This window comes from Hemitrygon akajei, chromosome 3, assembly GCF_048418815.1.
Source record: "Hemitrygon akajei chromosome 3, sHemAka1.3, whole genome shotgun sequence".
In the NCBI taxonomy this organism is placed as follows: Eukaryota; Metazoa; Chordata; class Chondrichthyes; order Myliobatiformes; family Dasyatidae; genus Hemitrygon; species Hemitrygon akajei.
This window is the reverse complement of record NC_133126.1, coordinates 122672877-122696370: the sequence shown is the minus strand read 5'-3', so window position 1 is coordinate 122696370 and position 23494 is coordinate 122672877. Positions and strand designations below refer to the sequence as shown.

The window sequence follows — 23494 nt, the reverse complement described above, 5'->3', positions numbered from 1 at the left end:
CATTAGAGACATAACAGTCACAAGGAAAACACAAATTATATGAAATGATACAAGAAAGAACACAATTCAAACAAATCTGATATTTGTTGAAGTGCAAGGTAGACATAGTGTTTCTAGGAGTTTTAAGTAAAATAGAAAGGAAAACTTATAAAGCAATAATTAAGGTCATGCAGGTTGGTTCTAAAACTGAATCATTGAAAAGATGTAAATTTTGAACTTGGTTGTGTGGGACTTCAGAGATAAATGCTAGTTTCTTGAAGGAATACCTCATGGTTGCGAGGGATATGCCTGTGAAGTACTGAGCTGGTCCATCACTCTAGGACTAGGTAAAGTGGATGTGGAAAGGATGTTTCCTTTGGTGGAGGTATCCATAACTGGAGGACACAGCCTCAAAATTCAGGGGTGACCTTTTAGAACAGAAGTAAGGAGGAATCTTTTTAGTCAAAGAGTGGTGAATGCTCTGCCACAGACTGCAATGGAGTCACATCCATGGATATATTCAAAGTGGAAGTTGATAGTTTCTTATTTAGTAGGGGGCATCAAGGGATATGGTGAGAGGGCAGGTGTATGGGATCCAGGATCAGCCATGATGAAATGGCGGAGCGGACCTGATAGGCCAAATGGCCTAATTCTGTTCCTCTATCTTATGGTCTTCCGGTCTCTTTGCAGCTTCTTATTTTCCGCTTTCATTGAGTGCTGAGTTGGGCAGCGCCGTGGAAGTCCATAGCGGGGGTATTCCCTTCTGCCGCCACCGTGGGATGACAAATCAATCGGGGACCCTGAGGACTTGTGCAAACTGTGTGGTGGTTTCTTTTGAACTTATAGTCTTTTAACATCTTTGGACTATTTTTACTGTGCTCATGGTCTTTTTTTTATCAATTATGCTATTGTTTGCACTGTTGTAACTATGTGGTTTTGTGCAGGTCTTGTAGCTTTAGTTTTTGGTCTTGTTTGTCTGGTGGATTTGGAGCTCCTTTCCGGGGAATGCGCTAAGATGGTAGCGCGATATTAATATGCAGCAGCCTCTCCGGACTCTAGATTGGGGATTGCCAAACGTTATGCGGATTTTCTGGTGTAGTCTGTTTTGTCATGTGTTTTTGTGATATCATTCTGGAGGAACGTTGTCTCATTTTTTAACTGCATTGCATTTGTGGTTTTTAAATGACAATAAACTGAATCTGAATCTGAATTTGTGTTGCTGTACTGTTCTCTGTTATTTCGAGCTTTCAGCAACTACAGTGTTTTCTGTCTGAAGGATTCAGTGTTGTGTGTGTGTGTGTGTGTGTGTGTGTGTGTGTGTGTGTGTGTGTGTGTGTGTGTGTGTGTGTGTGTGTGTGTGTGTGTGTGTGTGTGTGTGTGTGTGTGTGTGTCTGACAGTCAGTCTCTGTCTCTCCCGTTCTCTCTCCTTCCTCATGCTCCTAGCCATCAGAGTCTCTCAGCCACCACCACACAGTGTTGTTCAGCTTCATCTGCTCTCTAACCTATCACAGACATCTCTTTTGTCCGCTCCATCCACCCTCTTTCTTTGCAGTTTAAAAATTTAAATTATGTTTGATGTCTAACTTTTCATGTTTCTGATGAATGGTTGCCAACCTGAAAGTTAACTCTGTTTCCCTCATCACAGATTCTGCCTGACCTAGAGGGCATTTCTGGCATCTTCACCTTTTATTCCTGCTTCCCTAATTGCTTCACATAACTGAATTACTTCATCGCTGATATCATTCCTGCTATCCTCATTGCATTCTCCCCAATGTTTCACATTCTGCCTGAAGCACAGTGCCCCAGACTAACACATTGCTCTGACTGACGCCAGTCCAGGGAGACCGCAAGAGGTTTCAATCAACCAGTTGTGATCCTGAGTCAGAAGAAACATACAGGAGGATATGATGAACGACATAATTGGGAGAGAACATAGCAGATGTAATATAATGTGGAAGAACGTGGGGTCATAAACTTAACTGTGCAATATAGAAACACAGTATTTTTGAAGTGCAGAGGGTTTGGAAAAATGCTAATATTGAAAGGTGTCTGTACAGATCACTAAAGCTGACATGCCAATGTAGCAAAGAATTAGGAAGACAAATGGTATGTTGCCATTCATTACAAAAGGGTTGGTGTACAGAAGTAAAGATGCCTTTCAGCAATCTATGGGGCCATGGAAAGACTAAATGTACAGATTTGGTCTCAGTAACTATAAATTTGACATAGATGGAGTGCGGTGAAGAATCACTAGACTGGTGGCACAGATAGCAGGTGTGCCATATGAAAAGGGGTTATGTTGTCTCTAAAGTTTAGAAGAATGGCATGTTACCACTAAAACTTAAAATTTCTTTCAAGGCTCATAGGCTGGATGCAAGGAAATTTTGCCCTAGCTAAACAGTCCAGAAGCCATGGGTCATAATCCCAGAATAAGGCATAGGACATTTAAAAATGAACTGAGGAGAAACATCTTTACTTAAAGGATGGTGAATTTTTCTTTAAGTAAGATCTGTGAATGTTCAAAATATAATCCTGGGCATTAAAGGATTCAAGAGATATGGAAGTTCAGGAAAATAGAGCTCAGATCAAAGATCAATCAAGATGCTGAAGATAAACAAAACATTAATGAAGGAGCATACAGCCTACTTTTGCTCCCAATTCTTAAGTTCTTGTGTTATGTTCAAGCCACTGGTTACGAAGCCAAGTACCTTGTGCATGTTCACAACTGCTTAACCAACATTCTTCTGACCTGCTAAATTGATCTACCTCCCGTTCTCTCAGAGTGGTATCCTATAGAAAGGCATGGCGTCAGTTACACTGCTCAGATCATTGCTGTTTGTGAGGTTCCTTAAAGGCCAATCTCGAATCTATAGGGCCATATTTCTGAAATTAACAACATTAAACAATAAGAAAAACAAGGTTAATTGATTGAATATGGATGTTGGTAGGTTTATAAATCAAAGTGAAGTATACATTTTTTTCCGTAGGCTGTGACTTCACAATGTTTGTACATGTTACCAAGAGACCCAATGGTAAAGTAAGGAAGTTGGCATTCGGTCTGCACACAGCAGGGAACAATAGTGAGAGAAATGGGAGTGCCCATGAAGAGCACCAAGAAACTTGGAAATTAATGTGAGACCTGCAGTTTGAGAGGGAGAAGATAAAGTCAGATGTATCAGTATTACTGTGAGGTAAAGGGAATTACAGAGGCATGAGAGAGGAGCTGGCCAAAGTTGATGAAAAAGAGACATTAGCAGAGATTACAGCAGAGCAGCAATGGCTGGAGTTTCTGGGAGTACTTTGGAAGGTGCTGGACAGCTACATCCCAAAGATGAAGAAGTATTCTAATAGGAGGATGAGGCAACTATGGCAGACAAAAGAGAGGGCATATGATACAGTAAAATTTAGTGGGAAGTTAGAGGATTGGGAAGTTTTTGAAAACCAACAGAAGGCAATTTCAAAAACCATAAGGAGAGAAAGGATGAAATATGAAGGTAAGCTACCCAACAATATCAAGGAGGATATCGTAAGTTTTTTTTTCCCGATATAGAGTGGTGAGACTGGATATTGGAACACTGGAAAATGATGTTGGAGAGGTAGCAAAGAGGAATCAAGAAATGGTGGATAAGCCTAATAAGCATTTTGCTTTAGGCTTCACTTTGGAAGCCACCATGGCAGAAATTTAGTCATGTTGGGGGTAGTTACTATTACTAAGGAGAAGATGCTTGGGAAGTTCAAAGGCTTGAAGGTAGATGAGTCATCTGGACCAGATGGACTACACCTAAGGCTTCTGAAAGAGGTAGCTGAAAAGATTTTGGAGGCATTAGTAACGATATTTCAAGAATCACTAGATCCTGGATTGGTTCTGGAGGATTGGAAAACTGCAAATGTCACTCCACTCTTTAAGAAGGGAGGGAGGCAGACTAAAGCAAATAATGGGCTAATTAGTTTGACTTCAGTGGCTGGGAAGATCCTGGAGTTCATTATTAAGGATAAGGTTTCAGGGTACTTAGAGGTGCATTTAAAATAGGCCAAAGTCAGCATGGTTTCCTGAAGGGGAAATCTCGCATGTCAATCTGTTGGAATTCTTTGAGGAAATAACAGGCACGATAGACAAAAGTGAGTCAGTGAATGTTGTTTACTTGGAGTTTCAGAAAGCTTTTAACAAGCTGCTTAACTAGATAAGAAGCAATGGTATTTTAGGAAAGATACTACCATGGATAGAAGATTGGCTGATTGGCAGGAGGCAAAGAGTAAAAATAAAAGGGGTCTATTCTGATTGGCTGCCAGTTACTAGTAGTGTTTCTCAGGAGTCAGTATCAGGTCCATTTCCTTTTACATTATATGTAAATGATTTTGATAATGGAATAGATGGTGTACGGTCATGCACTTTTGTAGAAGGAATAAAGGAATATTTTCTAAATGGGGAAAAAAAAAAAAAAAATCAGAGGTGCAAAGGATTTGGGAATCCTCATTCAGGATTCCCTGAAGGTTAACTTGCAGATTAAGTCAGTGGTAAGGAAAACACATCCAATGTTAGTATTCATTTCAAGAGGACTAGAATATAGGAGCAAGGATGTGATGCTGGGGATTTATAAGGCATTGGTCAGATCGTACTTGGAGTATTGTGAGCAGTTTTGGGCCTGTTGTGCTGGCATTGGAGAGAGTTCAGAGGAGATTCATAAGAATGATTCTGGGAATGAAAAGTTTAATGTATGAGAAGTGTTTGATGGCTCTGGGCCTCTATTCTCTGGGATTTAGAAGAATGAGGGGGAATCTCATTGAACCCCACTGAATATAGAAGGGTCTAGGTAGAGTGGATGTGGAAAGGATGTTTCCTATGGTGAGTGAGTCCAAAACCAGAGGTATAAAGGAGGTTGAGAGACATCTTGATAGATGTGTAGAAGATGATAAGGGACATAGATCAAGTGGACAGCTAGAGGCTTTTTCCTGGGCAGAAATGGCTAATACCAGTGGGCATAATTTTCAGGTGATTGGAGGAAAGTATGGGGGGATGTCAGGGATAGGATATTTACACAGAGAGTGGGGGATTCATGGAATGCCCTGTCAGGGGTAATGGTAGAGGCAGATAAATTAGGGACATTAAAAGAAGTCTTCTATAGGAACATGTGTGATAGAAAAATGGAGAGCTATGTAGGAGGAAAGGGTTAGTTTGACCATAGAGTAGGATAAAAGGTTGGACTACATCATGGTCCAAAGGTCCTGTATTATTCTATGGCATTCTTACTGTGTCAGAAGAAAGAGCAGGTGATGCATGTTAAAGCCAAAACCAACAGGCACCTCATCGCCAGACCACAATTTCAACATCAGTAAACATGAGCACATCTGGGTCGCATGGTGTTGCACAGCAACATTACTCAGTCAGCAGCGGACTGAATCTAAAGCCCATTGGATAACACACGCAACTTTGTCAAGATTATAAATGAGTTCATTGTGTATTGTGAAAAGGGAATGTTTGTTGGCAAAAAGTTCAGTCATTAAAGTAATATTGAATGAAGTCTTTACAGCCCCTGCTACAAATTTCAATCTGTCACCACAAACTTTATTTTCATACAATCACAATCTTAATTAAACCTGTGAACCCATATTCTGTCTACTCCAAGACTAACACATTGACCCCTGCAAATAACCATATCTGTGTCTCTTAGGATAAATAGAGGGACAAGTTGGGGTCACGTAGTTGATTGGGGCAAATCTCCTGTATCTTAAATCAAGTTTATTGTCATTTAACTATATACATGTATATAACCATATAATGTATATAGAAATGAGACAACGTTTCTTTGAACCAGGGTGTAAAGCACAGTAGTACGCATAATACGTGATAACTTATGAAGGGAAGGATAAGATCTACAGATGAATCATGCAAAAATAACAAACTAAAGTGCATTAATATTAAGTATTGTAAGGTACGGAACTGATTAATCAGTGGCACTTTGAATATGATGTGACAGGGAGTCCAGAAGCGTAATGACCTGGGGGAAGAAACTGTTTCTCGTGCTGACAGTTCTTGTTTTTATGCATCAGAGTCTCCTGCCTGATGGTAGAAAGTCAAAGAGGATGATGGATAGATGGGTGGGATCCTTAAATAAAACAAGGAGCCTGTGTATGCAGTGCTCCTGATAAATATCCCCAATGGATGGTAGGGAGACCCCCATGATCCTCTCAGCTCTTCTCACAGTCCTTTGTAGAGACTTCTGGTCTGATGCTCAGCTGTTGCCATACCAGATAGAGATACAAGTTGTTAGAAAGTTCTCAAAGGTGCTCTTGTAAAATGCAGTTAAGATGGGGCTGGGGGGGTTATCCTTACCTGCTTCAATCCTCTTAGGAAATGGGAGCGCTGCTGTGCTTTCTTGTTCATGGAGGTGATATTAAGGGACCAGGTGAGGTCATCCGTGATGTAAGCTCCCAGGAACTTGGTGCACTGAACTCTATGGAGGAGCTGTGTATTTGTAGAAGGGGATGGTTTGTCTGCACCTTCCTGAAGTCCACAATGATTTCCTTTGTCTTCTCCACATTCAGGCTTAGGTTGCTGTTCTCACACCAATCCACCAGCTGTTCTATGTCCTCTCTGTACTCCATTTCGTCATCATTCTTGATATGGCCAACCACTGTTGTGTCATCCACAAACTTGATGACATGGTTTAAGCTGGATTCTGTGACACAGTCATGCATCAGCAGTATGAACAGCAGTGGGCTGTGTATACAGCCTTGGGGAGTGTCAGTGCTCAGCATAAGGGGATGAGAGATCTTGCTGCCAACATGGACTGACTGTGGCCTTACTATTAAGAAGTCCAATATCCAATTGCTGAGGGAGGTTTTGAGACCCAGCAATGACAGTCTCCCCACCAGCTTCTGGAGTATGATGGTGTTGAATGTGGAACTGAAGTCTATAAATGGTAGTCTGGCATCTGAGACCCTGTTTTCCAGGTGGGACAGGACAGAGTGGAGGCCAAAGGCTACTACATCGTCAGTGGATCTATCTGAGCAATAAGCAAACTGGAAAGAGGGAGGCAGTCAGGAGAAAGACTTCAATGTGCACCACGACCAGCCACTCAAAGCATTTTATAATGGTAAATGTTAATACCACCAGGCAATAGTCATTTAGGCAGGTTACTGTCACCTTCTTTGGCACTGGAGTGATGGTTCCTGCCTTGAAAACCCAGGGGACAATCGATTGTTCCAGAGGGATATTGAATATATCCGTCAGCACCTCAGTCAGCTGGGCTGCGCAGTCTTTCAGAAGCCAGCCTGGTACGTTATCGGGTCTCGCATTTATGTGGGTTGACCCCGGCCAGGGTCTTCCTCATCTCAGCTTCAGCCGGATGTAGTGTCTGCTCCCCTGGGGGAAGAGGGTGCCTTTCTCGCCTGCACTTTGTTATATGCATCAAACTGAGCATAGAAGACATTCATCCTCTCAGGGAGTGAAGCATCCTGGTCACTGGTGCACACGATTGACTTGTAGTCTGTAATCCTCTGAATTCCCTGCCACATCAACCACGTGTCTCTAGAATTACAGAACTGGCTGTAAATTCTCTGCAAATGCTCCCACTTTATCTTTCTGATGGAGTGGGAAAGCACAGTTCTTGTTCCCGTGAGAGCTGCTGGATCCCTGATCTAAAGGCAGCATCACGATTCCTCTGCCTGGCACGGACCTCCCTGCTTCCCTGAACATTCTCCTGTTCCTGTTAGCAAAGCAGTCCTGCAGTGTTGAGATTGCACCCTCAGGCCAGGTTTTCAGCACCTTTATCCAGTCACTAACTTGGAATTAACGTTACAGCTAAGTGATCTGCGAGCCCAATGTGGGGTTGAGGGACTGCTTCACAGGCACCTGGTATGTTAGTGTAAACCAGGCCTTGTGTATTTTTACCTCTGGTCGCAAAACCAATATGCTGGTGATCATCTCTATGATCAGATACCAACTGTGGTAATGTATCTAACCCTGCAGGGTACTTGGCCAACTGTTAGCTCCTGGACTCGTAACAGCACTTATTCCAAACAGTCATCCTTGCTTTTAATACCCACCTTCAATTTTTCACCTTCCTGTCTTTCCTCCTTCAGGATTCCCATTCTGACAACTGTATTACCTATCCCCTACTCTGGCAGTGCTGATTACACCTGCCAATTCCGCACCCTAACTTTCCTTGTCATAATCCTCAGGCTTTTTATCCTCAATTTAAGATTTTATTCAACTTCCCCCTATCTGGCTGAAGAAGGCTTGAGGAGAAACCCAAACTTTCATCCTAGAAGACACTAGGTCAATGAAAAGAACACAGCAGTGTACACTGGATTAATTCCTCCATCAATAACTATTAGAAACTATTATACATGTAGGGCTGTCTCACACACACACTCTCTCTCTCTAACTGTGGTGTTAACTGTTCAGGCTAACAAAATGGCTTCTCTGTAATGTTACTTAATGCTGTAATGGGTTTCTGTGTCTGGAATGTTTGGGTTATGACTGCAGGTAAGGGAGGAACTAACCAATGGAGAATTGTTATGCTGTCTTGTATCTGTGAGCTGAGAGGGAGTTTGCAATCTTTTTTGAGCAGATGTCGGTTCCAGGGCAGCGGATACGGAAGTTGGCAGTTTGGATGGTGGCCAAAGGCTTGGAAGGTCATTGTGGAAGGAACTGGAGGCGTGAGCTCCAATGTATTAAAATATTATGTGCGCAAACTGATAAACTTACTGATTTGGCGCCTTTAGGTTATCTGTTTCTACTAACCCATCACTAACTTTATAGTTAAAATTGTAATTATTTACTCGCCTTTGGTGTATTGTTTGATTATTGTGTTGTGAGCGTGTACTGGGGGGGGGGGGGGGCATTACACCGAAGTATTGCACTGCTGGCAGGGCGACGGCGGTTCACTCTAGATGAACGGGGGTAAATTGGGGGCACAGAGGCTACACACAATTTTATGGTACTGTAGCAGAACTGTTAGTGTTCTAATTTGTTCTATATTTCACTTAAATATATAATTTGTTACTCAGTTAGACAGTAGTTTGCCTTTCTAATTATCACTATGAAACTTTGGCTAATTGAGGCAGCCACTTAATTGGGCCAAAGTGTCCTGGTCTTGATGTCATTCCAGTTAACCGGAATCCACTGTATTTCTAAGATTGGAATGCACGTGGTTCAGGATACACAAGGGAGCAAGGAGACCAAGGATGGTGGTGTGGGATGGTTTGGACAGTTTGTATCAGGGGAGAAGGTTCCAAAAGCAAGGATAAAGGCAAGGATTTCAACACAGTGATGAGAATATTAAACAAGGAGCCATTGAAGTTTAACAAGCGCGGATGTGATGTGTAAGTGATACAGTGCGGGAGCAGTATGGACAGCAGATTGTTAAGCTGAGCTTTACACTGGCCAAGAATTAGTTGAACTCTTGGAACATCAATAAATGATGGTCATAATTAGGCATAGAACAGCACAAAGGAAAATGTACTTCTCTATTGGAAAACATACAGCTCTGCCTCCCACCAATTTTCATAGTCCTTCTTCTGGCTGCAATCTTCTTAGTGAAATACTTCTACCAGGAAAGTATTTCTCAAATGGAAGCTGCAGTATCAATATTTGAAGGGAATCAAAGTTCTAAGTTCAAACTTTTCTTACGTTTTGACTGCACAGAGAAGCCCACATCAGGAAGGTGAACATGGTTAATTCTGTTTGAGTCCAGCTTTTTTGTCTGAGAGGTCGGTTAAGTCAGGCAAGGAATGTAGTCGGAGCAACCATTCCAGGGCACAATCATAGGAAATCAAAATCGTAGTTCTACTCTTCAGCAGCTCTGTGCTGGTAATTCTGGTGACCCGAATATCAGGTGGTCTGGACCTGCATGAGCTAGGGGAGGATTAAAGGGGAAAGGCAAAGGAAAGTTTCATCACTTGAGGGAGGATTGTGAAAAGCAAATATCTGGGAAGTTGTTTCTGAGAAAAAAACATTACACAATTGTTCTACATTTACTGCTATTAAAGTGTTGACCTTTTTGGAAACTGTAAATCTGCAAAATTAAAACAACTCCCGAAATTGCAAAATTAAGGGTTTACTTGAATTGCAACTGTTGGTTTATTTCCGATTAAGAACTTGTGAAACACTCAGTAAACAGGAAGGGGTGTTTACCTACCATGTCCCTGCCAGTTAGAAATCAATAAAAGGGGAGCTGGAGCACTGGTAATGCCTCAGAGCTACTCAGCAAATGACTGATCCTCTCCTTTACCAGCCTTTGAACACGCCTGCCAGCATGAGGTTGTTCTTCACAGTACTGCTCTCAGGAATTATTTGTAAGTCAGAAGATTTTATCTACTTCTGTGCGTAGTTTGGATTTTCTCAATATGTACAGCTCTTGTTCTGCTGCAGTGCCTGAAATTTAGGCAACTATTGTTCACATATCAAAAGTACACATGGATAAGTAGGTTTAATGTGTAAATCAACAACTGCCTGGGTACAGATGGAGAGCAAGCCTTTTGTCTCCCTCTTTCTTTGCAAAGAAAACTATTAATGATTGACTGAAGTATTTAAAGGTAGTTTTGGTTTGAACTGCATTCTGTCTGTGTACCCTCGCACTCCACTATGTAAATATTGGTTGCCACAGTGGAATGCAGATGCTGGAATCTGAAGCAACAAGCCATCTGCTGGAGGAACTCAGCAAGGTCGAACAACATCTACGGAAGAATTGTCATTTTATCAGGTCAAACCCCGCATCAAATATTCAAATATTGGTTGTATGTCAGAATAGACATACTTTCTATATCTTTGTACCCCAGTACAGTTATATTTAGCCCATCTTTCCAGCTCAGTAGAGCTATATTACTGTTCCCCAAGTACATGAGCACAAACCCAGCATCTTCATTCAATTCCTAAGTAAAATTATAACTAAATTGTTTATCTATCAAACTATTCTCATGGATTTTGTAGTCTCAGTAATGACTTCACACTTACTTACACACCCATTACACCAATGGCGTTTAGGGCAACAATGAAGGTCCTCCACCCTTCTCTGTGCTTGACCATCTTCTCTATTGTGCCTTCAGGGTCCTCATTTCATACTGTCACACACAGATATAGAAGGATTCTTCACTGTTGTTTCCGTAACTGTTTTGTTTACAGCCCTGAGCTGAACACCTGAACCTAGAGGACCAGTGGACCACTCTTAGCCTGGCCTCTGTCCTTCGACCTGTTCGGCATGGATAACCCTACCAGGAACCAAAGCATAAGGCTCTGACTTGAGCCAGAATAGCTGTCCCAGCCACTGAGGCATGTAAGCCTCCAAACCCCATGACAAGGTTGTGGTCCTCTTGGAGGGGCTGCCCTGTGCTGCTCCTTTCTCTGCATTTGGATGGGATGTAAAATATACTTTGTGTCACTGGGGATCACATGACACTATTCAAAGCTAAGAAACAAGTGTCTAGTGTCCTCGCCCACATTTGATCCTCAGCTAAAACTAAGCCCACATGAACTTGTCTTTCATTTCATTATTCCTTGTCCCAGCTTCTTGCCAAAAGCAAACTGAATGCAATCTAAAAAAGGTTAAAAAGAAATATGAGAGGCTTGTTTACAAAAAAGTCAGACTTTGAACTATAGAGAATCATCACATTCATTAATGGTCATGCTGATGGGACAGGTCTCATTTATGACGGACAAAAGCAAGTTTACTTAGGAACATAAGAAGAAGCAGAGTTAGATGCTGTGATTCCTCATGCCTCCTCTACTATTCAATAAGATCATGGCAGATCTGTTACCTCAGTGTCACTGTCCTGCACTCTTATGTCCATGAGTAACTCAATACCCTTAGTGTATAGTGACTCCTTTTTTAGTCTCAGCACTGACAGAAAGAAACTTGTTCTGCACAATTCTGCAGAGGGGAGAGCGCTGGGGGAAAATGAAGCCAAAGGTTGACAAAAGTAACTGTGACAGGACACTGGGAGATTCTGAAGGACGAGATTTTCAGGATGCTCTGGGTACAGAGACTGGTACAGTTACAACACTAGCATCTGCCAGTGTGGAAACTTGCCCCAGCGTGTTCCATTCACAATAAACAGAACAAATCCAGTCTGATTAATTATCCCTCAGTCAGTCTACGCTCAATCAGCAGCAAAATTATGGAATCTCCTGCTTTCATCACTGCCTTCAAACAACACTTACCCTCTCATCAATACCCAACTTTGGGTTTCAGAGACCACTCATCTCCAGATGTGATCAGAACTATGGTCCAAGCATGGGGCAATGACTTTAATTATAGGGAAAGTAAGTTTAAAAATGTAAAGATGCTAGGAACCTAAAACAATAAGAAACACAGAAAAACCGTGAAATATTCAGCAGATCAAGCCAAAGCTGTGGGAAGAAAAAGTGTTGATGTTGCAAGTTGAGCCAACATGTGTAAAAGGCTATTTGATGATGCATCAGAGAGACTTGATGAAGAGATTGGAATGAAAGTTGTCATAGCATTTTAAGAAAGTATTTAACAAGATGAACAAGAAATTTTGTTGAGAAACTTAAGACTTATGGAAAAGGAGGATTGATTCCAATGGATAAAATATTGGTTTATGTACAGACAATGGAGAGTTGTAAATGATAACTGTTTTTCAGACTGAAGTAGTCAGTGCTGGGCAAACGCACTTTTTAAAAAGAACATAACTTTGATATTGAAATGCTGAAAAAAATTTCAAAATTTACCAGTAGGATTAAACTTGGGGTTGTGACTAACAGTGAGGATGTTAATTCCATATATTAATTAGATGGACATGTAGCAGATGGAATGAAACGAGAAGTACAAAGCAATGCATTTTGACAGAGGAGAACAAAAAGCTAAAGGGTGTAAAGGAACAGGGGGACCTGCAAATTCATGTGCATAGATCTTTGAAGCATGGTTAGCCAAGCCGAAGAGACCTTGAGCTTCATAAATAGAAATATTCAGCATAAAAAGCAGAAAAGTTGTACTAAATCTTTATAAAGCTTTCATTAAGCATTAAGAATTGTGTCCAGTACTGATGTATTTTTTTGATAGATGACTTTAAAAAGACATGGATGAAATTTACCAGAAGGGTTTTAGGGATGAAAGATTTTAGGTACAAGATCAGGGGAATTTGAGAATTTGGGCTTGTCATCATGAAACAACGGACATGGAGGGAAGATACATTGGAATGGTCCTAGGTTATGGTAGGTTCAGAAAGTGTCACTATCAACACATGGTGCACAGGTTTCCTTCCACATCACAATTGTGTACCAACAGGTTAGTGGGATACAGAAGGGAGCTTATGTGTATGTCTGAGAGACAGAAAGTTGCAAAGGCACAGCAAAACAACAGGACAGAGAGAAGACTTATGGGATAACACCCCTGGGGCTTCTCCAATTTATCATAAGGTTGACTGATGAAACATGAACCAGCAGACACAGATTCAGGAGATTTGGGTAGATGTGAAGAGGTGAGTGGTAAAGACCTGATCTTGCTGTCCATGAGAGTGCTGATAGTGGAGATGATGAATGATCTGAAAGTTAATTTGGATAGCTGATAGAAACTCTCAGGCAAAGGGGGAGAATTGGAATAAAGGGGCTGATTAGAGCTAGCATCAAGGAATGTATGACTTCTTTCAGTACTGCAATGACCTTATAATTCTATGACGATGATTCAGTCTCACTTCTGAGCTAGAGAGCTTCTGGCCTCAAGCTCTTGGACACAAAATCCGTTTGGCACAGACAGGCAAGGGAGTATTGCCTATGAGGCATTATTGTAATATGTCTCCTCCAAGTGATAAAGTCCCAGCTTTACCTGGACAGAGAGTTCACACGCTCACATTTGGTCATTGGTGCTTATGCCATAAAAGGCGCAAAACAAAATGGGTGTGTTTTGCTTCTTGTGGCCAAACCTTCCCTGGAGCAGACAATCGATTCCCTCTGCTGCAATCACAAAGATGGAAGCATGCTAAGAAAAAACAAAGTAAGGACTAAGTCACTCTGCAGAGAACTCAGGCAAGAATTCTCTGTGCAAAGTGGACCTGGAAGTTGAAATGTTCATTCTCCCGAAAGGCTGATGACGTAGGTATACACGTTGGCATAAAGTTGATGTTACATTTTCAAATTTGAAATGTTATCGCTAGTTCTCTCATTAGATCAAGTTTAGTGAGTAGAATGACAGCTTTCCTGCACTAGAAAACAGAGATAAAGCAAGTTGCTACCTGTGAAAAGGTTTCTACAAACTTTACTATAAACTTCTCAAGTCACTGGCATGGTGATGAACTGAAGATCTCACTTATAAACAGTGAGGATAAAGTGATAGAAGAGGCTAATCTGCTCCTATCTTCTAGGTGCAGCCAGTGTTTCCCCTATTATGCGGCTGCGTTGGTGTACAACCTCTGATCTTGAACAAAGTAAGTGCAACAACTGGACATCTGTTGATTGCGTCCAAGCTACTAGCAAGGAAGATTGCGTCTGGAAGATTAAGGTACATGTCAGCTACACTTTGAGTAACGAGTCATAAATTGGGCACTGCATGGGCCTGCCAAGCAGATTCTTGACCTTCCCTAGATCATTCTAGGTCACCAAAGGGAAGCAGACAGGCAGTGATGGACGTAGGGGAGGGAAGGCTTGTAGTGGGAGGCAAATTTTTGAACATTTGCAAAGAAGCATGCAACCCCTTGAAGTTATGCACTGCCTGAATGACGACACAGAAGAGCTTTAGCCAGGGCCAGAAGCAAAGACCTTGCTTCTCCTCACACAAAAATTGTAATTATTTACTACGTTTCAATATGGAGAGTATGTACCATACTCTCTACCTACCCACATGTTGTTTTAATAAAATGAATTAACTTCTTCATTGCATTAGTTTTGTTTTCCAATCATTTTGTACATACAGTCAGTTGCTGGAGTGAATGTTTCATGATCAGATGATAACTCGGCAGTCCATGGAGATGAAATCAGTTTCTTTTTAAAAATCTATTCACTCTGTTCTTACTTCCATATCTTAGTTCCTGCATCCTTTGTTTTAAATAGAATGTAAACTGTCACATTGGTTGTGTCATATTGTAATTACAAGTTGCTACAGGGTGGTGTGGAATTCTTTCTCTGGTGGATACATGTAATTGCAAAATAATGTAGAAGTTGACAGGAGGTTCTGAGCTATATTGGCTGAACCATTTACTTTCCATGAAAAAAAAATCCTAATCGGATTTACCATCCCATCTCTTTTGTTACGTTTATCTTCTCCGCCCACTGCTGGTTGGTGCATTTTTAAACTTTGGAATGAAATTTCACACTCAAGGGTTTCTAAACAAACGTTACTCGAAATAGAAGGTGGAATGAACTATTTGGCTCCTGAACATCCAGGCATAGCCGGAATAATGCCATTTCCCTTGATCCCGATCTAAAAACAACACAGTGCACATTGACAGACACTGAACCAAGGTGGAGGGAATCGACAGACTCCCCTGTTGAGACAGAAACAAAAGCTTATTTATTGGAATTCCAACTGTACATCAATGACTTGGCCAAGCGACACTGCGAGATAAATCATTTTCAAAACACACAAGGACCCCGCAATATGCTAATTAGGAGTCCGCTTTAAATAATCACTGTACACTGACAACCTGTGCCAGTCAAAATAAACTTGACAAGATTAAACAGAAAGCACAAGGGATTAATAACGAGATAGAACAGTTCATGACACCTCTGTCTTGAATATATTCAGCAAACAATATGTCCTCTTGGATTCACCACCATCTAGTTGAAAAAAAATCTGCTCACCTCTGATCTGAGTGGCTGACCCTTTGTTTTGAGAACCTTAATTTGCTAATGTGGGCTCCTGCTCAAGGCTCCCTATTTATGGGTAGAAATTGTCTCTGCTCATCCTGGCCAAATAGTTCCTCATGGGGCAGAAATACACGACCAATTATTCTACGGTAACTCCCCATCAACGAGGATCAATGAAAGAGGAACATAGAGGAAGGTTCACAGAGTGTTTCTAGCTGAGGAAAGACCACCATTGTATTTTCAGGTTAGTTTTTGATTCAGGTCATTTTCAGGAGGGTGATCTGTTACCAGAGTGTCTTGATTTACAGATGGAAGAAGCTGATGCTGCTATTCTTCATAGTTCGGTACTGATGGCTGCAGGGAAGTGTGGGCTGGTGCCAGTTATGACTGAATATTACAACAAAGGTCTGTGCATGTCCTGATTTTTTCACAAGTCACAGTGAATTCTGATTGGAACTCCAGCTGTTTCTTCATCTTTTGGGACCTGTGGAGATAATCTGAATTGTCCCAGGGATTCCAAACACTTGTTAATTTGAGTACATATATGAAAATCTGTATTATATTAAGATGTAGCAACCACCAATTAATTTTTGCTTAAAAAGAAAACAATTGCACAGATACATGGCAATAAATCCTTCTCAAGCCGTGCATTGTTACACTATGCCGGTTCCAGGTTCTATTCTCCTTTAACTCTGCAACATCTTCTGATGTTTCTAACATCTGTTGCACACATGATCCAACAGAATCATTAATTGCTGTCCAAAGCTATAACTGGCTGATTGGTTATCCTCCATTAGCAATAGGTAGCAATAGGCTGATTGGTTGCTCACTAATGCTAATAGTTTGAATCATGCCTTCTAAGGCTAGCAATAGGGTCATGCTCACCAAAGCTGTCCACTTAAGTTAGACTGATTGTTTGCCCTCTAATGGTAGCAGCAGACTAATTGGTTGCATTCTAAAGCTAGCTGTGAGCTAATGGGTTGTCTACTGCTATCAGAGAGATGATTGGCTGCCTTCTGATGCTGGGAACAGGCTGATCGGTTGCACCAGGCTAATTAGTTATTCTCTAAAGCTAGCAACTTCAGAGCTTCCTTGGAGATGTAGAAGAAAGGTAACACAACTACAGTCACAGAACTTGTTTCTATTGTGGCCATCTTATTACCTGGAGGCCTGCATATCTTGGGCTGTTACCAGTAGAAGGTATTAAGCAGGAACTGTGGTGACAGAGAGATTTGAGGGCAATGTTGGAAGTCCATTCTGTCTTTACACAGCTCTGAACAACTTCATCCCTGAATAACCTTCTCTGGGATCTTCCCACAAAAAGGGTTTTAGGCCAATTTGCATATGTTCAACTCCATCACTTATTATTTGGTCAAAAAATGGAGATTTTTGGATTTATAGGTCCATTCTGGACAATATTAAACCTCTGCATTTTCTATGTTTGTACCCACAGAAAATCTTGAACCGTGCCATGATCCAACAGCCCTTACAGAACCATGTGAGTTTTTTTGGCATAAGTACTTAGGAGAACTTTAAAAGGCTTTATGTTGACTTCAGAACTGAAGATCCCTTTGGTACCTGGAAGGAGGATGGGGAGGAGGTGTTCTTCTTTGCCCTGCTGAGAACAGACCAAGGTCCTTTCCCTCAAGCAGCATGAGACCAAGCTGTTCCTCCTCACCGGGAGTGGGTTTGCATCTACACTGGGATTGGGACTGGCCTGTGTCTCCACTAGAATGGAGCTGAGACGGGGCTGCATTTCCAAACTGCAACTGGATCATTAACGGAAGCCAGTAAAGTCCAAATAAGTGAAAATGAAACGTGTTATCTTTTTTCGCACAGAATAAGCCATCACAATGCAAATACTGATATTCCTCTTCCTACCTGACTGTATATTGCCCTGAGTCTAACTTCAGCACTACCCTCTTCCCACTTTGTTATCAATTCAAGTCCTTAATTGCTTTGCATCATAACTCCCTCAACTCCCCTCCATTTCACATATTGACAACAATCTATCGGTCTTAGTTTTGAGATGTCGTATTGTTCCTGGCTAAGACAGCTCTTAGGACAGAGTTCAGATTTCTACTACCCCCAATTAATATTTCCTGATTCTACCCTCCAAACTGTGAGAAGGGAGGAAAAAATCTTTAAAGTCAGCAACTCTCCTGCAAAGTCTCTTTGAGGTATGCCAACCTTGAATAAGTTTTCCTCCTTACTCCTCTATCTCCTAACTGCTTGTTCTGATGATTTCAACATCTTCCCCCTTATTTGGCATTACCCACTACAGGAAATATTTTTTCTCTGTCTATCTGATCAGACCACCTTAACCATTGCCTGCAGCACCACTGAATTGCCTGGTAACTTTCTGCGCTAAAACAACCACAGACTTGGTCTCAATAACTCATCATCGTAATTTTGTTTAGAGATAGAGTACAGAGTAGACACTGCTGGGTCTTTGAGCCATGCCACTCAGCAAGCTCTGACAACATTGATTTAACCCTAACCCAATCACAGGACAATTTACAATGACTAATTAACCTACCTGGTGTGTCTTTGGACGGTGGTGGAAAACTGGACCACCCAGGAAAAAACACACACGTGTTGTACGTGGATTGTAATTTAACCCCTGAGGGTTACGTTAACAGTTAATGTTCATTCTGTGTTGTGAGTTAATCTGGGAGCTTCTCCAATATTTCACGTGGTTGTCCTTTGCTGCAGATGTGTATATAGTAGCTGTTGTGAAGGATAAGACTTTGACCTGGGATAGCCTGAGGGGCAAGAAGTCATGCCATACTGCCATGCACCGAACTGGTTGGATGATCCCAATGGGCCTCCTGATTGCACAGGGAAAAATTGAAAACTGCACCATTTACAACTGTAAGTTATCTTTCTGATTGACGGCATGTGATAAACAGGATAATGTTGAAAAATTAGTAAATTATTGTCACACGCACTGAGGTACACTGAAAAAAAGTTTTGCATGCCATCTATAACAGTGTATTGAGGTAGTAGAAAGTAAAACAATGACAGGGTACGGAATAGTGTTACATTACAACACATACAAACAAGCTGGAGGAACTCAGCAGGTCAGGCGGCATCTGTTGAAATGAGCAGTCAACGGATGCTGCCTGACCTGCTGAGTTCCTCCAGCTTGTTTGTACGTGTTGATTTGACCACAGCATCTGCAGTGTACTTTGTGTTACATTACAGTACTGTATAGAGAAAGTGCAGTGAAAGTAGGTAATAAGGTGCCAGATCCCAACGAGTTGGATCGTACCGGGGTACCATTCAGGGTAGAACCTGTCCTTGAACCTGCCTGGTGATATGCGCTTTCATGCTTTGGTATCTTCTTGCCCAACACGTGGAGGTAGAACGGAAACTGTCCTCAGTGGGTGGGTCTTCGATTTACTTCTTTATTGAGGCAGCAAGCAGCGTAGGCAGAGTCCGTGGAGGGGAGGTTGGTTTGCAAAGTGTGCTGAGCTGTGTCGACAGCTCCCTGCCGTCACTTGCGGTCACGGGCAGAACACTTGCCATACCAAGTTGTAATGCACCCAGGTGAAATTTTTCTACAATGCATCAATAAAAAGTTGGTGATGGTCAAAGAAGACATGCTAAATTTCCTTAGCCTCCTAAGGAAATAGAGGCAATGGTGAGCTTCTATGGTTGTGGATGAGAAGTTTGCCTTGAAGGATACTGAAATACATTTTGATTTAAAGCAGTCACTACTTACACCTCCTGTCTGCCTGCACTGCACTTACTCTGTCACTTTAACACTATTTTCTGCATTTTGTTATTGCTTTACTTTCATATAACCTTGATGTGTGATGGCGTGTAAAACCATAGAACCATAGAATATTACAGCACAGAAACAGGCCTTTTGGCCTTTCTTGGCTGTGCCGAACCATTTTTCTGCTTAATCCCACTGACCTGCACCTGGACCATATCCCTCCATACACCTCTCATCCATGTACCTGTCCAAGTTTTTCTTAAATGTTAAAAGTGAGCCCGCATTTACCACTTCATCTGGTAGCTCATTCCACACTCCCACCACTCTCTGTGTGAAGAAGCCCCCCCCCTCCAATACTCCCTTTAAACTTTTCCCCCTTCACCCTTAACCCATGTCCTCTGGTTTTTTTCTCCCCTAACCTCAGTGGAAAAAGCCTGCTTGCATTCACTCTGTCTATACCCAGCATAATTTTATACACCTCTATCAAATCTTCCCTCATTCTTCTACGCTGCAGGGAATAAAGTCCTAACCTATTCAACCTTTCTCTGTAACTCAGTTTCTCAAGTCCCGGCAACATCCTTGTAAGAGAAATCTTTTCACTGTACCTCACTACATGAGACAACAACAAAGCGATTTACCAAATTAAGTCAATAGTTAGTGGTGCTCTGACCATTTTGTCTGTTAAATAGGCTATTGACCAACAGGTGACAGTACAGCCCACCCTTTGGTCGAACAGCCCACCATTTTGTGGAAACTATCGAGTGAGTCCAGCGTGATTTACAAGGATGTTGCCTGGATTGGGGAACATGCCTTATGAGAATAGGTTGAGTGAACTCGGCCTTTTCTCCTTGGAGCAACAGAGAATGAGAGGTGACCTGATAGAGGTGTACGATGATGAGAAGGATTGATCATGTGGATAGTCAGAGCCTTTTTCCCAGGGCTGAAATGGCTAACACAAAGGAGCATAGTTTTAAGGTGCTTGGAAGTAAGTAAAAGGGTAGTCAGAGGTAGGTTTTTCACACAGAGAGTGGTAGGTGAGTGGAATGCACTGCCAGCAAAGGTGGTAGAGGTGGATACAATAGGATCTTTTAAGAGACTCTTACATAGGTACATGGAGCTTAGAAAAATAGAGGGCTATGCGGTAGGGAACTTCTAGACAGTTTCTACAGTAGGCTACATGGTCGCCACAACATTGTGGATCGAAAGACCTGTAATGTGCTATAGATTTCTATGTTTCAAAGTCCTTAACAACCACTGAAAGCCGATCTATGGCAGTCCGCATTCCCATTAACCCCCTGCAGATTCTTGCAGAGCTTTGACCAGCGAGCAATCCACGTTTGGGATTGATTAGCAAAAGCAAATTAAAAGAGGGCAGGGACAAGTGCAGCATCCATCATCTGAGCAGAAAGAGTCAGGGTAGTGATCTTAAGGCTTTAGCTCTTTGAGGCGTCAATAAAGAGAGGCTTTGGTCAGGGAAAGCAAAAAAAGAAAAGCTTAAGGTTAAACTTTTTTTCTCCAGGCCATGCAGGATAGTGGAATGCTCCTTGTAGGATTTGGGAAGGCACGGAGACCTGCAGTGCCTCCGACTACTACAACTGCAAGAAGTGCGTCCAGCTGCAACTTCTACCAATCCGCATTAAGGATTTGGAGCTGGAACTGGATGAATTCGCGTTCATTCGGGAGGCTGAAGGGTGATAAATAGGACATGAAGAGAGGTAGTTACACCCAAGGTGCAGGGTACAGGAAACCGGGGTGATAGTCAGGAAAGAAAAGGAGTTAAGGAGCCAATGCAGAGTACCCCTGTGGCCATCCCCCTCACCAACACTTTGGATACTGTTGGGGTGGGGGGTGCGGTTGCTGGGTCTCTAGCATTTGAGTCCAGCTCTGAGACTCGGATGGGTAAGGCGGGAGAAAAGGCACATTGTGGTGATGGGGGATTCATTAGTTAGAGGAACAGACAGGAGGTGTTGTGGGCGAGAACGAGATTCCTGGATGGTATGTTGCCTCCCGGATGCCAGGGTCCGAGATATCTCAGATTGAGTCCTCAGCATTAAGCAGGAGGGTGAACAGTCAGACATTGTAGTCCATGTAGGTACCAATGACGTGGGTAGGACGAGTGACAAGGTTCTGCATAGGGAGTTCAGGGAGTTAGGTGCTAAGTTAAAAGGCAGGACATCCAGGGTTGTGATCTCAGGATTGCTACCCATGCCACATGCTAGTGAGGCCAGAACTAGGAAGATTATACAGTTTAATATGTGGCCAAGGAGTTAGTGTAGGAGGAAGCGGATAAGATTTTTGGATCATTGGGTTCTCTTCCTGGGAAAGTGGGACCTGTACAGAAGGGTCAGTTTGCACCTGAACTGAACGGGGCAAATATCCTAGCGTGAAGGTCTGTTAATGCTGCGCAGTGGGGTTTAAACCAGAGTTGAAGGAATGGGAACTAGAGTGGAAGACCAATCAGCTGAGAGGTTGTGGAGGCAGATGTTGATAAGACCTCAGACAAAGTTAGGAATCAAAAGATTGAGCATTGTCCAACTAGTGTCGTGAGCTGTGTATACTTCAATGCGTATCGTAGCAAAGGCAATGATGGTGTTGAAGATAAAGTGGCTGGTTTACAAACAGAAGCAATGTATAGTGAGGAGAGACTGTTGATAGGGAAAAATTGCAGTCAACAGGGCGAGTTGCAATGCAAAAGAAGGACAAAATCAACAAGAGTGAATATAGGACTGAGGCTGTTATATTTGAATGCACACAGTATATGGAATAAGGTAGATGAACGTAGCAGAGTTGCAGATTGGCATTTATGATGTTGTTAGCATCACTGAATCATGGCTGAAAGATTATAGCTGGGAGCTTAATGTCCAAGGATATACATTGTATTGAAAGGACAGGCAGGAAGGTAAACCAGGTTCCATGGCTCTGTTGGTAAAAACTGAAATCATATAATTCGAAAGAAGCGACATAGCTTTAGAAGGTGTTGAATCATTGTGGATAGAGCTAAGGAACTGCAAGGGTAAAAGGACTCCCAAACAGTAGTAAGGATGTGGCCTACAAATTACAATGGGAGAGAGAAAATGCATGCCAAAAGGTCAATGTTACAATAGCCATGGGGAATTTCAATATGCAGGTAGATTGGGAAAATCAGGTGCCGCTGGCATCCAAGAGGGGAAGTTTCTAGAGTGCCTATGAGACAGCTTTTTAGAGCAGCTCGTGGTTGAGCCCATTTAGGGATCAGCTATTCTGGATTGGATGTTGTGCAAAGAACCAGAATTAACTAGACATCTGAAGGTACAAGAACTCTTAGGGGAAAGTGATCATAATATGATCAAATTCACCCTGACATTTGAGAAGAAGAAACTAAAGTCAGCAGTATCAATATTCCAGTGGAGTAAAGGGAATTACAGAGGCATGAGAGAGGAGATGGCCAGAACTGATTGGAAAAGAACACAGGCAGGGATAAAAGCCAAAGGTGGGGAGGGGGGGGCATATCGTAGAGCAAAAATTAGTGGAAAGTTAGAGGACTGGGAGTTTTTATAAACCAAAAGAAGGCAACTAAAATACATCAATAAAGTAACAATGGAATAAGAAAGCAAGCTAGCCAATAATATTAAAGAGGATACCAAAAGTTTCTTCAGATACATAAAGTGTACAAGAGAGGTGAGAGTGGATATCGGTCTGCTGGAAAATGATACTGGGGAGGTAGTAATGGAGGAGCAAGGAAATGGCAGATGAACTGAATGAGTATTTTGTATCAATTTTCACCGTGGAAGAAACGAGCAGTATGGTGGAAGTTCCAGGTGTCTGGGTCATTTAGCATGTGAAGTTACCATTACCAGAGAGAAGATTCTTCGGAAACTGAAAGGTCTGAAGGTGGATAAGTCACCTTGACTAGATGGTGCACACTGCAGGGTGCTGAAAGAGTTTGCTGAAGAGATTGGGGGCCATTAGTGATGATCTTTCAAGAATCACTAGATTCTGGAATGTTTCCAAAAGACTGGAGAATAACAAATGTCTCTCCTTTCTTCAAGAAG

At 42.1% G+C, this 23494-nt stretch overlaps 1 protein-coding gene across 1 annotated transcript in view; it reads left to right on the top strand.

Moving 5' to 3' along the window:
- LOC140724574 (serotransferrin-like) overlaps positions 1 to 23494 on the top strand; it is a 126847-nt gene that overhangs the window by 72856 nt on the left and 30497 nt on the right. Inside the window, exons 17-20 of the mRNA XM_073039004.1 lie at positions 14299 to 14435; positions 16048 to 16144; positions 17193 to 17237; positions 18455 to 18613. Coding sequence (XP_072895105.1) covers positions 14299 to 14435; positions 16048 to 16144; positions 17193 to 17237; positions 18455 to 18613 — 438 coding nt within the window. The remainder of the gene's footprint in view (positions 1 to 14298; positions 14436 to 16047; positions 16145 to 17192; positions 17238 to 18454; positions 18614 to 23494) is intronic.